At 30.2% G+C, this 18,120-nt stretch overlaps 1 protein-coding gene across 1 annotated transcript; it reads right to left on the reverse strand.

Annotated features, from left to right (window-relative positions):
- Positions 1-1,341: 1,341 nt before the first annotated feature.
- Positions 1,342-17,787, reverse strand: LOC102669926 (ras-associated and pleckstrin homology domains-containing protein 1). Its single transcript, XM_041016084.1, has 11 exons — positions 17,684-17,787; positions 17,113-17,234; positions 16,855-17,000; positions 13,866-13,903; positions 4,300-4,430; positions 3,661-3,793; positions 3,411-3,535; positions 2,743-2,808; positions 2,561-2,656; positions 2,219-2,380; positions 1,342-1,441 (listed from the first exon to the last, which is right to left on the reverse strand). The coding sequence occupies exons 1-11, from the start codon at positions 17,774-17,776 to the stop codon at positions 1,342-1,344; spliced, it is 1,212 nt and encodes a 403-aa protein (XP_040872018.1). The 5' UTR covers positions 17,777-17,787.
- Positions 17,788-18,120: the final 333 nt, after the last annotated feature.

Below are 18,120 nucleotides of genomic sequence, written 5' to 3' on the forward strand. Positions count from 1 at the left end.
AACGTAATATTACATTACATTTTCAAGAATTAAAATAGTATTTTACTCTTTGCATGACGGAGTAAAACACTTACCTTTCCACTTTGAGAAGATGACTCTTCTTCATCATCACGTCGTTTTCGGGGACGACCACGACGTGGCGGTTCATAACGTATCTGTGTGTAACATCCATTTTCCTATGTTTAGTTATTTCCGAGAATGGTAATCTTTCAGGGAAAATATAAATTCTATATGCACATGCACACATAAAAGAGAACATCTTGATTGAGGGAACTTCTATACTTATGTCTTGCGATTATGAACGAATGATGATGTGGATTTTACCTCTCTCAGTGACAACAATTGGTTTCCTAGATCATAATTATGTGTACACTGTTGGCAACAATACATATAGAGCTTTACATATGTTATAACTCAGTCGTTATTATACATTTTTGTCATTGTTGCCTTAAATAAAAAGATAAAAAGGTTTTGGATTTTACCCTTCCAATTTGCATGTTGTTAGTAGGAGCATGCGTAACTAGTCTGGTGGGGTTCATATCCAGAATTCTGCGAATAGCCTCCGAAGGTTGAGCCCTATGCACACATATATATTCAACCACGTAAATAATAACACCAAATATATATTTGAAATTATGATACTTGGTATTATTTTCCATTTTGTAAGAGTGATGAATCTGGTGATATACAAAAATCACTATAAATAAAAGGACCTTATAGTTATTAATATGTCGTATTTCTTATCATATTTGTAGTTCTATTTCTTCTGTGTCTTTTCCTAGTGTTCTTTTCTAATAAAAATATAACGAACTATAATATTTATATAAATTTTCACAATACTACTTTTTACTATCTCTTATCATTAAATTGTGTTTAATTATATACTTCTTTTAAGGAATTTTATAAATATATACTTCTTTTTTTCTTAATTCTCGTTTTCACTGCATTCTTATTTCTATTTTTGCATTACATCACTTATTATCACATTAACCAAATGAAAAAAATTGATACCTTGAAACGGGTGCAATCTCAGCCTCCCTGGTGCTAAAAACTTGGGAACTTGTTCCTTCAATTGTTCCATTACTTGAGTGGCCCAGAATCCTTGATTGACTTGCCTGCGAACTTGTGTTACTCTCCCGTTGTAGATTATGAGTGTTCATCCTTTGATTATATTCACTATTCTGATTCGGCAATCCCTGGGACCTTTATTTCAAAATTTTACAATTGTTAATTATCATACAGAAATTAATGAACCGCTTATGCAGTTGATAAAAAAATGCCATATCATCTTTCTATATAGTTTTAGGCGAGAGTGTTAAAAGTTATTGCTATAAAGGTTGCTCACCACTGTTGCAAAAAGGCACCACTTTGCTGTCCAAGACCATTAGGCATCATGAGTTGGGGATGATGATGATCTTGGTTTTCATACAACGGGGGATACCTGCAATAAGATAATCTTGTTAACATAAAAAATATAATATCATGTTTGATAATGGATATAGTTCTTCATTTTAAAATAATTGCAATTTTATAAAAGTTGTTATAGATTGTTTATATGACAGATTAATTATAAAAAAAAAAGAGATGGAGTTACTTTATGAGTAACTTTTTTTTTGGAAGCTATTCCCTTCAAAAACTATATGTATATATATTAAATTTTATTAATTCAATCTTGTAATATTTTAATATGAACTCAACAATAATATACATTAAATTTTAAATAAATCAAGCACATCTAGTGATGTAATCTGGAGTCGACTATTACTTAGACTCAAATATATTTTACATCAAATTTAATTTATTTAATAAATTGAATTATAAACTTGTATTATTCAATAAATTAAAACTTTTAATTCAATTTTTTGACAGATAAAATTACCACACATAAATAGTTATTGAAAGGAGTCATCCCTCCTCAATTATGTTTTTTACTTCTCTATAAGTCTTTTGACATCTCTATAATATAAATCAAGATGTAACATAATAAAATATCAAGTTAAATTAATCAAATGTAATTATTTTTTTCTAAACTTATGGCTTTTAATGTGTGTGTGTGTCTATATATATATATATATATATATATATATATATATATATATATATATATATATATATATATATATATATATATATATATAAACTTATATATAAATCTTTAAATGACAAACTTTTTAAAACAAGTAAGCAAAGTGGAAAATTAAGGCCAAATATTTCATACATAGGAGGCATTGAAGATCTGTGTCCAAAGGAATTTCTTGTTGTCGCAAGTATGGATGCAGAAGGAGCTGCAGGATCAGCCAGCACGGATCTATAACCTTGTTGAGCAGGATTTGGGGGCATTGTTGCAACAACAGGCTCAAGATTTGAGTATGGTTCCAACCTTATACAAAAAATAACACATGCTTATTATTTTATGCTGATTTTGTAAGCAGTTATTTTGACCATTATAATAACATTATACATAGTAAATTTTCTTTAAAAGCAAGTTTCCACAAAATAAGACGAAATATTGTCTAGATACGTAGCATATATATATATACTATACATTGAGTAGACAGACCTCATAGGATTTTGAGATTGTAAATCAAACATCTGCTGCATTCCAGAGGCATGGCCTACTTGTTGATTCTGCATAGTATTGAATGGTTGGGGCGACCTGAATAAAAATAAATAGTTCATGCATTTTGTTGTTAACTAGTTAATCAAGTAATCGCAATAAGAAGCAGAGGAATGGAATCATACTGTGTGTAGTTGGTTGCGTATCGTGCACCATAGAAATCAGAATTAGAGAATTGGTGGTTTTCAGGCCTATGATTAAAAATTCAAACTCAAACAAACGTCATTGTGAGCACATGTAACATCTAAAGATATTTAATTCTAAGTTAAAATAATTAATGTGTGCTTAAAAAGAAAGTTGAAATAATCAATGAAGTTTCACCGTAAAGGCCAACAATTTATTAGATACTACTACGATACAAAATTGTGAGTCACAGACATAAAGATGGACCCATGTGTGAGATCAACAATTTTGTTGTGTACTGCGTGTAGTTGGATGAGTATTGCGCACCATAGAAATGAAGAGCAAAGAATTGGTGGTTTTTGGGCCTACCGTTAAAAATTCAAATTCATGAGTGTCATAATTACGATCACATGTAACTTCTAAAGACATTTAATTCCAAGTTTAAATAATTAATATTTGCTTTAAAAGAAAATTGAAATAATTAATGAAGTTTTACTATAGAGGCCAGCAATTTATTAGATACTACTACAATACAAAATTGTGAGTCTCACACCGAGAGATGGGTCCATATGTGAGAGCAACAATTTTGTTGTATTTTGGGTAAAAAATTTTATGGAGATGAATAACTGGATAAATATTAAATATTTGTAGTTAAAATGTCAAATGTCACCTTGAATTCCATGCAACATGAGATTTACTGATATGACTACTGTGAGGAAGAAATAATGTAGGTCTTTGGGGGGTTACAAATTTTTCAATTGGATTTCCTATTTCAATCCCTGACCTTGCATGTACCTGCATACAAAGTTAAGATATTGACAACAAATATGGCAATTTAAGATGCACAAAAAGCAAAGCATATATATGCAATGCAATTAATTAACTTTAGTTGTGGAACATGTTTCTTCAATAATACTCACGGGGTTTGGGTTAAACAATGCTGGATTGACACCATTGAAATTGTTGTTTTCTATTGTGTTTGGTACAAAGTGTGGATTGTTTGGGTTTGGGTTGTGTTTGGTGCCAAGTGTGGATTGTTTGGTACCTTGAAGCCTACAACATAGGAATGCAGAATATATATACTCAAGATTAGCAAGTAAAAAATAAATACTGCATTAACATTATATGATAATATATAAAACGCATGATAATTCATAGTTAAATTGACAGGATAAACTTACGCAAAAGAAATTTCATTTTGCATGTCGATAAATTGATTGAAGTGACCTGTTTGTGTCATATCTTGTCCTTGAGTAGATGAAACAACTCCTTCCAACGCCAATCCGTCCTAATTAAATTATGTATTAAAGAAAAAATGATCACTTGTGAACTCAAGTGGCATATATATATATATATATACTTAAGAAGCATCATAAGATACAAGATATAATCATTAATTTCTCACAAAAAAAGAAGATATAATCAATAATTGTATGTTTAGGTTGTCATTTCAAAGTGGTATATATAAATTTATAGTAAATAATTAATTTACCGGGGATAAAAAAGGGTGACTTGATTGTGTTCCACTAATCAGTGAAGTTGAAGAGTTTGATAGTGACAGGGTCAGCGGATTAGGAACAAGAGTGGGCGCTGCAGTGCTTTCAGGAGTAGAGGAGATCGAGAATTCCTCATGAGACGTAGGCACAATGGTTTTGGCTTGTTTCTGTCTTTCCATTATTCGTCCCACAACCTGAACAATTCATGTAAATGGACAAACATATAAACAAACATTTCTTTTATATATATGAATGTGTTATCTAGCAGTATTCTCTAATATTAATTGAACTTCATGTGAGCCTCGTTAATTTGGAGACAGGATTTAAAATGGAAATATGACATACATATTTAGTATAAAACTCGTGTTTCACCCAATAAGAAAGGGAGTATAAAAAGAAAATAATAGTTAGGAAATGCATTTGAAAGCATTTCTCTTATTAAAATATAGTTAAAAGAATATATAAATAATATTAATTTGCATACTTGACATGATAAGAAACAATATGGATGGGCAAAACATCTTTGCCAGGGCTAGTGCATGTGCGACAACTGGCACACTTCAATTTTTTCAGATTTTAATAACATAAAAAATTAATACTGAATGAATTGCTTTTTTAAAAAATTATTACTAAGAATTAATTAATATTTCAAAACAATATTTTTATTTGAATAATAAAATGCTTGTAATATAAATATTTTTTTAAAAGAAAATATAAATACAATTTTTAAAATTTAATTAATTCCATATCCAAAATTAAGTTTATTTTCATTAAAAGTTATTATTTTATATTCTTAGAATTAACTCTACTCTCGGTAAAATCAATTTTGAGAATCAAAATAATTTGTAAAACTAATTCTTTACTGAAGATTCATATCGGCATAAAATGAAAATAATATCACCTCAACAAGGAGAGGGGAATTTTTATTTCTTTCACAAAAACACAATTTGAGGCCATTATAAAGTTAGAGAAAAAGAAAAAATATAAAACATTTAATTAATATAACTACAGAAAATTACACTTATCTCTCATGAATTTATGACTTATTATACTCACATTTTTTTTTCAAAATACTTTTCTTTTGCACCCGTGTCAATGCTAACTAACCATGTTTATTTTTGTAGTGAAAGGTTGAAATAACACTCTTCATTTAACCCACTAATGTAACACCCACACACTTGAATAAAAATAATCAATAAATTAAACAAATATAATTATACATGATAAATCAAAAGAATTAATTGATAAAAGGTGTATTTATTTTTTAATAGTTTATTACTTAAAAATTCAATAGGTAAATGTGTTTGACTTAAAATAATAATGAGATGTGTAATCTTATGAGATGTTTTTCGAAAAAATGAGTCATAATAAAATCGTTAAAAACTCTTATATTAATTTGTAAGAAGAGTCATTGATATTAAAAGTAACAGCACATGTTGTTGAAGAATATTACCCTGTAAAGTATCATACTGTAAGAACTATAGAAACAGCAACAACAATTAGGGGTGTTATAATTAACAATAATTATGCCAAAAATAGAGGAAATAGAGAGAGGGTTGCAAAATCTCAATGATGATAGGTAGTGTGAGATAGACTTTGTCTGCGATCTAGATCTGTCGAATATGGAAAACCGTCTCTCCATGACATCATTTCTCCATCACTTGTGACGACGACATTCAGCGACATGCGACCTCCACCTCTCCACATCCTAGTCGCACTCCATCAAGCCCGCCTTCTCCCTTGCTATTTTCCACATCCCAGCCTTACTCGAATTGTGACCCAGATCTATCGAATCTGAATCGTCTCAGTGTGTGGAGTTTGATCTCACTCGAAGGACCCGATGTGTTGGAGAAGGGAGTATGTGCGAATGAGTTGGGTGTAGCTTTGTTGTCTCATAAGTTTTTTTATTGAATTTTTGGGGAATTACCATTGATGAGATTTTAATTTTTGATCGGGTGAAGATTCTGATAAGCAATTTTTAAATGTTGGATTTTTGTTTTCTTTTGTCATGTTTTGGATCCTGAAGCTGTGGAGTTTTCTATCTTCTTTGATAATTTATGGAAATTTGTATTGTTGAGAATGCAGCTGCATCAAGTATTGTTGCAACATATATAATATTTGTGGATCTTGTGATAAACTTGAAAAAAGTAGCTTCTCCATTGTCAATGTGTTAGATGGGTAATAAACATCAACTTGAACCTTTGCAGTTGAATTCTAAATAGCATTTGAAGAAAATTTTGATCATAAAGCAAGTGAATTTTATTCTGCAGGGGCCCAAGATGCATCAAAGGTTTGAGGATGGTTTCCAAGGAAGAATATATGCCGGGCACAAGTTAGCTTCGGTTAACACATTTTTTATGGTGTTTGGAGGTTAGGGGTCCCAAGTGTAATACATGATGGAAAATTAGGAGAGATTAATACAGGGTGAAAATAAATAGGGAAGGCGAGTATAATAAGACATAAGTCCTAAACTCAACAAAAAGTGAGTATAATTTGCTCTAATTAACTATTATGATCACATGATCCCACATTTTGATTTCTTATGAATGCACACATATATTTAGAAATAAAGAGATACTCCCTCCTTTTCAAATTAAGTACGTGTCATTTTAGATTGTTTTACATAGATTAATAAAAGTTAAAAAATAAATAAAAAGAAATGATAATTTTATAAAACTAACCTTATTAAATAGATAAATAAAAAATATAGTATTAATATTAGATTCAAAAATTAAAATAATATTTATTAGAGTTACGAATGGAAAAGAACAATTAATTTGCATTAGAAGCCAAATGTTATACTTATTTTGAAATAATTTTTTTCTAATATAACACTTATTTTGAAACGAAGGTAACATTATAACTTATACATGAAAAGAGTTATAAATAATAATTATTTTTTACTCTTTTTGTCATAAATTGATTCAAACATGTAACATAAAGAGTTTGTATAGTAGTGTAACACTTTATTATGTTCATATGATTAAAAATAATTTATTTAATGTAATAATTCGTATTTGATTTTTATGTGAAAAAAAATTAAATCAACGATAACCATATACTATAAAAGGAATTAGTTTATGATTAAGTGGGATTAAAAAATACTCATTATCTCTTGAACCTAACAAAAATATAATAATATTTGATGGTTCTGTGTTTGACTTCTTATACACATATCTCTAGAAACTATGGGAATAAAAATTCCACTTATTGTAACTTCTAACTTTTTTTTAATAAGAATTGATTTTACTTATTTCAAAAATTGACGCAAACATGTCTTTTTTTTTATTATTTTTACAGAATTGATCCAAACATGCTATAATTAATTAATGCTTCTTTGCTCCGCCTTTGACTTCTTTAACTCGTCTTTCTAGAAATAAAGAGATACTATAACTAGAATATTTTTTAATAAGTAAAAAGTGATTTTACTCATTTCATAAATTGATCCAAACATGCTTTAATCCCTATTTGGTCCAACATTTGACTTCTTATGTAGATCTGTCTAGATAACATCTACATTTTTTTAAATAAAAAGTGGCTTTACTCATTTCATAAATTGATTCAAACATGCCATAATGCTTATTTGGTCCACATCTTTCTAACACAATTGATTGGAATTTCACTAAGAAAAGGAATCCAGACTAGGAAAATCGTATATTTAAAACACGCATAAAAAAGAATACAAGAAGCAGAAGGTTTGGTGTTATGCGTACAAGTGGTTGGTGTTTAGTACTGTTGTACAACCTTCTCAAGTAAGACAGCACTACATGCAGCACGAGGGTTTACTTTAGGGCAAAAGTATCAGCAAGTTTTGGTTTATGTTCTGGCATTGCACTTGCTGTTGTTTGTGATTGCCGAGGAATAAAGCTGTGTTTCTTGGGACTGACTCAAATTTTCGGAACTGGACTTGGATCTGGTTTATGCATAAGGGGTCCATACGCGGTGGTCTGATGTTTTTGTCAATTGGTGCAATAATCTGTTGGAGTGTCTTAGGGAACTAGTTTGACAGTATGGATTGTCATTGTCTCTTGTATTTTGTTATCCGTTGGTGCAATATTTTGTATAATAATAGTACCAATTCAATCCAGGGAACAAAATCCATACCCTAGTTTTATCAAATTTTGTTGTCAGAGAGAAAACCTGGCTCCCAAACTTGCACCATGAGATAATGATCAAAGATCATCATCCACAGTCCTTCATCCGTCACTTTGAGACTATCAACTTCATTGTCAAATTTGACCATAAATTAAATAATCAAAACTTTGTCCCGCATAGTATGAAAACCAATATTCTTCCCAAGAAGTTTAACAAGTGCATCTTGCCTTGGATTGCAAAGGCCTTGAAAAATTGAATCAGTAACTTGCCTTGGAGTGCAAAGGCCTTGAAAAACTGAATCAGTAACTTGCACCATTGGCTTTAGAGGATTACCATGCATCCTCATTTAATTATGCAAACATTCTATTTGAAGAGGTCATCCTTAATTTGCTTAATTTACAGACTGACATATCCTTATTTCCCATCACTATATCTTTGAAGGAAATTCTAGTTTGTTTCTGCATGTCAACTTGTTGCTACTACCACTGTCTCTAGTTGTTTATTTGCTGAGCCATCATCTTTCATAATTAAAATCCAATTCACCAAAAAATAATCTCTCATAAAACCCGCAGGAAAAAAACCATTTTGTGAGCCATTGTATAGTCCTAGCTAACTAGTAATCCCTTACCTTTGTTAAAGTTTCATTGTTGCCATATAATTGAAAGGGAAATGTTTGATGAATTGAACATCTATTGTGCTATGAGACACCAAGAAAGAGAAAAGAAAAAAAGGAAAACAATATAAATATGATAGACTTATTTTATAAGAAGAGAAAAATAAAAATAAATTAGAGCTGTTGATGAAAGACATTTTTATCTCTCTGTCACCTTTTTTTTCTTCAAATTATGTTCCTCAATACTCCCGGGCGTTAAGTACATGGATATGTCCATTTTTTTAATTTTTTTTTTTTTGCAGTTTTAATTCGGTTGTCCTTCCACCAAATTCACTTATTGTTTTCAGAAGAAAAAAAATTCACACACGTTGAGAATTCGATTTTCCCATAACCGAATTCTTAATGGTTTCTCCTTCATTTATTTATTTATTTTGTTATTTAAAAAAATATTAAAAATATTTTTAATTAGGCAAATTATATTATAATTAAATTATAAAATTATAAGTTTGTTACAACTATTAATGTTATATATTGTTTGGTTTTATCATTTATTAATATTTTAGAATATAAATATTTACTTGCACTTTTTATTGACAGTATTTAATTTTTTTGCCTAATAATATTTTTTAAAATAGTCTATTTTCTTTTTATGAATTTGAGGTGTGATTTTCTTTTTATTGTTGAACAATAAAATCATTCATTGCTAAATCTAAAAGGAGGTTACTAAGTATAAAAACTAATATTTACAATTTTTATACACCATATTCAAGTCTTTTTAAATTGATTCAAGTGGTGAAAGTTGTACTGCCACATTCACTAACACAAAGACAATGCGAATGATGTTATTGTTTGTACAAAATAATCTCATATGCAGGAGAATGCAAAAATTGACCATCATTAAACAATTAAAGAGCAAAAGATGTTTTTTTTTTCGTTTTGAGATAGCTTTTTTAAGTCTTTTTCAATCGATTCAAGATATAAAACTAATACCAGTAGATTCATTTACATATAAAGACTATCAAACTTAACTAATTTTTAACCATAAAACATCAGAAATATTATAAAAAAAATGCAAAAGTCACCCTATGAACAACATCAAAACACAATTTTAATTACTTCACTAAGTCAAATTTCACAATTAAAAAAATCAAAATGAAAGTTTTAAAATTTATAAGACCAAAAAGAAGGGAGAGGTTATCGGTATGCTTGGGCTAGAAGAAGGGGAAATATGATTTTGTTGTAGAGAAACTTGATAGAGGGCTTGCAATCATTGAGTGGATTGATCTTTTCTCACATTCGAAATAATCAAAATCTGATCACTCACCTATATTGTTTAAACTTGATGCCTCGAAGAAATGCATTTTTAAAAGAAGAATTAAATTTGAGAACACTAGGCCCATGGAACCTGATTTAGACGAGATTGTTCATGTTTGATGGGCAAAATCTTTAACTAAAAATGTTATATCCAAAATTCATTGTTGGACGGATGAAATGGACAAATAGGGCAGAAGCTTAAGTAAGAAATACCATGACCAGATTGATGTTGTTAGACACTAGCTGGAATTAATCCGCCAATCAATGAATCCTCATGTTGCTGCTGAATTTTAGGAAAAACAAGAGAAGCTTAATACGCTGATTGTCGCAGAGGAAACATATTGGCGTCAGAGAGCAAAAGTTTATTGGTTGAAGGATGGAGATATCAACTCCAAATTTTTCCACTCAGCTGCAAGTTCAAGGAAAAATTGAAATAAAATCTATCTCTCACCAATCAAGATGGAGTTGTTGTTTTTAGCCATAAAGAAATTTCTGATGTTGCTATTTCTTATTTTATAAATTTGTACCAAGTTGAGAATAACTGTAATGCTTCCATGCCTATTATCAATAATATTTCTCCTTGCATTCTCCACTATGAAATGACTCACAGTTGGCATCTTTTACTATGGAAGAATTTAAAGAAGCTCATTTTTAGATGAATTCAGACAAGGCTCTAGGTCCAGATGGACTCAATCCAACTTTTTTATAAAAAAAAAATAGCATCTTTGTGGTCATGAAGTCTTTCATTCGAGTATATCTTGGCTCAAAAAACTATGTTCTTCCTCATGAGGTAAATGCAACAACCACTGTTCTTATCCCAAAAATTAAAAAAAAAAAAAAAAACTCAATTTGTACGAAAGGTTTTAGACCCATCTCTCTTTGTAATATTCTGTACAAAATTATTTCAAAATCCTAGCTAACTGTCTCAAAAAAATCCTTCCTAAATGTATATCCCAACATCAGTCAACTTTTTGTAGAGAACCGTTCTATACTTGATAAGGTCCTCTTACCATTTGAAATAATTCACCATATAAAAAGTAAGCAGAAAGGGAAAATTGGTGAGGTGGCATTAAAAATTGACATCGGTAAATTTTGGTGAGGTGGCCTTAAAAATTGACATCGGTAAAACTTTTGATAAAGTGGATTGGAATTACCTCCTGAATGTTATGAAAAAGATGGAATTTGATGAAAAATGGCTTGGTTGGATTTATCTCCATCTTCACACTGTCCCCTTTCTATACTTTGTCAATATAAATGGTGGCTCTAAAGGATAAATTTCTCCAAGAAGAGGCTTAAGACAAGGAGATCTCCTGTCCCCTTTCCTTTTCACATTATGTACAAAAGACCTCTCTTCTCTCTTAAAAGATCATGACAGGAGGGGTGATATATATGGCGTGAAGGTGTGTAGAGGAGCTCCTCTCCTCACACATCTGTTGATGATTATTTTTTATTTTGCAGGACGGAGGAAAGAGAAACAATTACTCTAAAAAACATTATGGAGATCAATGGTAAAGCATTTGGTCAACACATTAACTATCAGAAATCAGAGATATTTTTCAACTTCAACACATCCAGGAGCAATTAATATTGCGACACTGCTTGGAGTATCACAAACAATTGGAACATTAAAGTACTTAGAGCTGCCATCCATTATTGGAAGAAGGAAAAAAGCCATTTTTGGGTTTCTAAAAGGCAAGCTATGGACTAAAATCAACCACTGGTCCACCAAGTTTCTCAGAAAAGCTGGAAAAGAAGTTCTCATCATAACAATGGCACAATCTATCCCTACATACTGCATGAGTGTGTTTTTATTGCCAATTACCTTGCAGGGTGAGCTTGAGAAAAATGATGAACTATTTCTGGTGGGGAAGTAGCAAATAGACAGGGAAAGGAATCCATTCGATGAACTAGGAAAAGCTGACCATGAGGAAAGAATCTAGAGGTATGGCTTTTAGACATCTCTATGCTATTAATCTTACCATGCTAGGAAAGCAAGGTTGGAGATTAATGACCAACCATGATATTATAGTTACTAAAGTATTCAAAGCTAAATACTTTCCATCAGGGAATTTTTTGGATGCCCAGTTAGGAAATAATCTAAGTTTTGTTTGGCGTAGTATTCATGCTTTACAAGTGATGGTAAATCAAGGCTTGAGATGGAGATTGGGAAATGGAAATTCTGTTAACATTTGCAATCAACCTTGGGTCCAAATTATTTAACTGTTGGTGATCACAAGAATGGCAAAGGGATCTCATTGATGCGTTTTTTAGCGAAGAGGAAGCAACTGCAATTCAACAAATGCCTTTATATAATGTTCTGGAGGATGACAAACAGATTTGGAGGTATAGTCATAATGGTTTTTATACTGTGAAAAGTGCATACCATAATATTATGAATTCCATTATTGATAATATATGCTCACCTCCAAGTGCAATACTGATGATAATATATGCTGGTTTGGGAGCTATTTTTCGTGACCATTTGGGGGGTTTTCTGGGGTGTCTATCTTCTTATATTGGGGTGTAGAATGCTTTTTTTACTGAGGTGTTTGCTGTCATTTTTGCCTTAGAAGTTGCTTCTCTTAAGGGATGTACTAATCTATGGATTGAATGTGACTCATCTATGGTTATTCAAGCCTTTCACAACCCCTCTCTTGTTCTTTGGCGGTTGCACAGAAGATGGTTAAATTGCAAGTTTTTTTTGTAAAAATATAGTTTTGATTTTTCCTCATATTTTTAAAGGAGGTAATTCTTATGCGGACAAGTTGACTAATTTTGGTGCCCCATCCCGCAACACTTACTCTTGGTGGGATTCTATCCCCCATTTTGTTAGGCATGACTTCTTTAGGAATAAAATTTCCCTTCTTGCCTATAGATTTTGTTAGCTTCACTGGTTTTGGCCTAGTCCCTCATCATGTTTTGTTTCTTTTCTTTTCTTTTATGATATTTGGGGAGTGATTGATGTGGGGGTGCTGAGAGGGCCTCAACCTAGTTGAGGTTCTCTTCCTTCACCTATCTTATCCTAAATTTTTTTAAAAAAAAAAAAAAAAACTCACCTCCAAGTGCCTGGTAGCTGGATGAAGATTTGGAATCTCAATATTCCACCAAAAATAACACTTTTTATGGGGTTTCTTGAGAAGATGTCTCCCTACAAGACAAAAGTTAATCGGGAAAGGTGTCCAATGCTCATCCGAGTGTGTTCATTGCTCTTGTTTGGTGGAAAATGACAGGCACCTTTTCGTTGATTGTCCTAAAACTCAACAATTCTGGAAGATAACTGGTTTTTGGCACAAAATAGAGGCGAAAGTTTCCTGCAGTAAATGACATCTATGATCTGGTTTTTGACCTTCTCCATACAGTGGACCATCAAGTTTCATGCCATTTCGTGCTGACCTTATGGTCAATTTGGAAAAATCGCAAATGAAAAACTTTGGAATAACCATGATCTACCTCCTTCAACATCCATTTCTATACTGCAACAATATTAATCTGAATGGCTCTCGGCCAGACAAAGCCACCACGGTGCCAACACTTCCAGCACTCAACTGCAGCAAATAAAGTGGCAGCCCCCTCCACACGGTTTCTTGAAGTGCAACTTAGACGCAACCATATTTCCAGATTCATCATCCTTTGCCACTGTGGTCTCTGCATTAGAGATGAGCAAGATAACTTCATAAAGGCTAAGTCTCTTTATTTTAAATGAATTCCTCGACCTGCAGATGCGGAAGGATGGGCTATAGTCCATCCTCTACAATGGATTGCTGAACAGAGTATTTCATATATGTTAAATTGTAATTTTAATCTTTTATAATTTTAAATCCATAATTTTCATCTGTTACTTTTAAATTAAAATATTTAATTTTTTATCTTTTTAGAATAAGTAATTTTAATTTTTTAAATAATCGTCATTAAAACACAAATGTTAACTTTAATGTGACATATTAGTATTAACATAAAGCTTAGGTAAATCAATGATATGATGCTTCTAAAAAAAAGATTAAATGAAAATAAAAAGGTATTTTAATAGATATTGAACTTATCTTTTATTCATAAATAAAATAGTAAATTACTAACTTGTTTTGTTTAATTAATTATATTAATATTTTTTCTATGTATCATGTTATTTTTTTTCTTCAAATTATCAAAATCTAAAATTTTAAAAATATTTAATATATAAATATTTTTAATTTAATTTTATATCATTTTATATGGTTCTATTTTATTAATTTTTAATTAAATTTCATACATGATAAATTATTTAAATGATTTTTTATAAATTAATTTTAATATGCAACTTATTTTTACTCTAATTATTTACATAAAATTATTCATAAACAAGATAATAAAACACGTGTTTTGTTTAATTAACTATATTAATTTTATTTTTTGTATATCATTAGTTAAGAGTTATTACTTTTTTTAAAATGATCAAAATTTACAAAAAAAAATTATATAAATAATAAACATATTAATTTATGAAATTTAATTAAAAATTGATAAAAAAATATCTAAACTATTCAAAATAAAAAACATATAAATGATATAAAATAAAATTAAAAATATTTATATATTAAATATTTATAAGTTTTGATAATTTGAAAAAAAAATTAATAACTATTGACTAATAATAATGTTAATGTAGGTAACTAAATAAACAAAGTATATTAATGAATTATTGTCATGTTTATGAGTAAATGATCATGAATTCAATTCTCATTAAGATATTTTTATTTTTTATTTTATTTTATCTTTTTTCACATAAATATCATGTCAATAAGATCAACTGATGGACCAAAATAGTGGATTTAAAATTATAAGAAAATTAAAATTTATCCTTTCAAATATTATAGTTGAGTCCGATTGCAAAATGATCATTGATATGTGCAATACAAAATCAACTGGGCAAACTGATCTTCATGTCATTTTATCTAAATTTAGAGTTACTTTATCATATATTCAAACTTTAGGATGAGTTATGTAAAACGAGAAGTCAATCATGTTGTTCATTTTCTTACAAGGACATCAAGATTTTATGCTTGTAGTCATGTCTTTGATGTTATTCCCTCATGTATTCAACACTTGATTTAATTTGGATCGAATGAAATACCATAATTTTGTTCCTTTAAAAAAACAAAAAAAATAGTAAAAAAAAGAAGAGAAGAAAATAATTTGCCTAATTAAAAATATTTTTTTTAATAATTTTTAAATAACAATTAAAAAAACCGTTAAAAGATTCGCTTAATTTATAGGAAACCCAAATTCTTAACGTGTGTGCAGAAAGTTTTTTCCAAAACAAGAAGTAAATTTGGTGGGAGGAAACCCGAATTCATACTGAAAAAATAAAAGGGATATCCATGAACTTAATTTGAAAAGGGGTACTCAAGAACTTATTTTAAAGAAAGAGGACAAAGAGATAAAAAGATTGTTAGTGAAATATATAAAATAAGATTATTCTAATTGAAACTATATATGCGTGTGCCTGAATAAGATTGTTGGTATCAATACATGCAATCTGTAACTTAATGTAAGAGTACACTTTAAACTAAGTATATTGTGCATGAAGGAGGTAATTGCATAATTCGCATAGTTGCATAATTTCCTTGTATTATTTTTCTGTATAAACAAATAACACTTATTATGCAGGGATTTTTTAAATAAAAAATTTAATGAATTTAATATTATATATTATATGAATTTTTTTCTTTTATAAATTATTCATTCATTAAAATAAGAATATGTTACTATTATTATTTAAAATTTGTGTTGGAACTTGTAAAAATATTTTATAAATTTCAAACTATATATTAAAAATAACCAAAGGCATTTTCAATGATCTCAATTTCTAAAAATAGAAAATAGGAAACTAAATAAACATATTTTCTAAAACTTCAAAATATGACAGTAAAGTTATTTTAAAACAATTATTTTTTTAAACTAAACAACTCAAAGTTTTTGCTAATAATCTTTTTCTCTCTCGGATACTCAGGAAAAAAAAATATTGAAAAAACGACTGATTAAAAGCAGGCATACATCGAGAATATTATTCCTATTCGGAAAAAGTAATGACAAGGGCTTTAGGGTTTATCCTGCCTGATGGCCCAAAAAACATTAACACCAGCCAATTATAAATCTATCCGGTACTACTTTGCAGAATTGGAATACTACTTTGCAGAATTGGAATACACGAAAACAACATCAACATGCAAGGCCGAGATAATATTATTTGCACACTAAAATTTAATTGATTGCATAACCTTTTTCTTCTAGTTTTATCAAATTTTGTAAGTGCAAATAATATTACCGAAAGCTATTGTCTTTGTTTCTATATTCCAGTTTAACTGCTCTTGAGCGCAGGCTAGGCACTTTCGTTCTCTGCATGAAGAAAATAATTATTTGTCACACAAATTCGGAAGTTTGTTTATCACAAAATATTTAATAATGGCTTGCAATAATGATGAAAACTAACAGTGCCTTATTCGAATATTTCTGAATAACAAGACAACTAATTACTGATGATATAGTATCAAATTTCTGCATATTAGCAACTGATATTTAAATATAAAAAAAAGGTGTGTGGTTTAGAGAATTGTAATTACCTGGTGGTGGTGGTGGTGGTGGTGGTGTTGGTGGTGGTGGTGGTGGTGGTGGTGGTGGTGGTGGGGGTTTGAATAATCGGAGATGAGGGTCAATGGGAATACCCTTCCTCTCAAATTCCATGTCATAAACAGTGTTTACAAAATGCCTGAAAATTCAAAACCATAAAGAAAATTAGTTTCTTCGATTCTTCACTTTCAAGCTGTGAGAGTTAAATCCAAAAGGTGATGGTGAGAATGAGCAGCGGGAGTGGAATCTACCTAGGAGCAGCGGGGGGATTGGCAGGTATGACGTTTTGATCTCTATTAACTACACTGTCAGGAGTCCTTTGTTCTTGTTGGGATGTAGGGTTTGTTGCAGCTTTCCCACTTTTTGAAGAAACCTGCCGCAGCGACTCAAAACACAAACCAAGCACAAGAATCTCATCATCTCATTCCTGGGTTCATAATGCTTTAACACAGTAAAGTGAAAACAGAAAAAAAAAAAAAAAAAAAAAAACATATTCCCGCTTGGTGGGTTAACTACCATTTTAGGACTCTAAAATGTCAAAACCGGTCCAACAGAAAGTGAAGCATAAACCAAAATTGATAAAAACTTTTTTTTTATAAAGAAACGTGTTGCTTTTTACTTTAAAAAACTAATAACAAATGATAGTACGTTTAAAGTTTAAATTTTAGTTATTTTAATTTTGGGCCAGCCATGTAGCAGGTTATACTTTCAGGACTTGAGTAAAAAGCTTCAAAGCGTAAAATTTCAAGGATATTTTAGTTTTAGTTTTGGAGACTTTTGTGACAGTAAGTTATAATTTAGGAATTTGAGTAAAACACTTACCTTTTGATGTTGAGAAGATGACTCCTCTACCGGACGTTTCTGGGGACGACCACAGCGTGATGGTTCATAACGTCTTTGCTGTGTAGCATCCATTTTTTTATGTTTAGTTGCTTCCAAGGATGGTAATCTTTCAGGAAAAAAATTAAAAATTCTATGCACATGGACACACAAAAGCAGAACATCTTAATGATCTCTGGGTTTTACCTTTCTCAGTGACAACAGTTGGTTACTTAGATCATAATTACACGTCCCCTGTTGACAATAATAGTGTAGAGCTTAACATATTTTATAACTTATAACTGTGATTATATATCATCCTTAATTATCATCATCATCATTGCCTTAAATAAAAATATAAGAAATGTTTCGGATATTTTTACCCTTCCCATTTGCACATTCCCATTTTGATTTTGCCGAGCGGGAAGAACATTGTATGT

Source organism: Glycine max, chromosome 6 (assembly GCF_000004515.6).
Source record: "Glycine max cultivar Williams 82 chromosome 6, Glycine_max_v4.0, whole genome shotgun sequence".
In the NCBI taxonomy this organism is placed as follows: domain Eukaryota; kingdom Viridiplantae; phylum Streptophyta; class Magnoliopsida; order Fabales; family Fabaceae; genus Glycine; species Glycine max.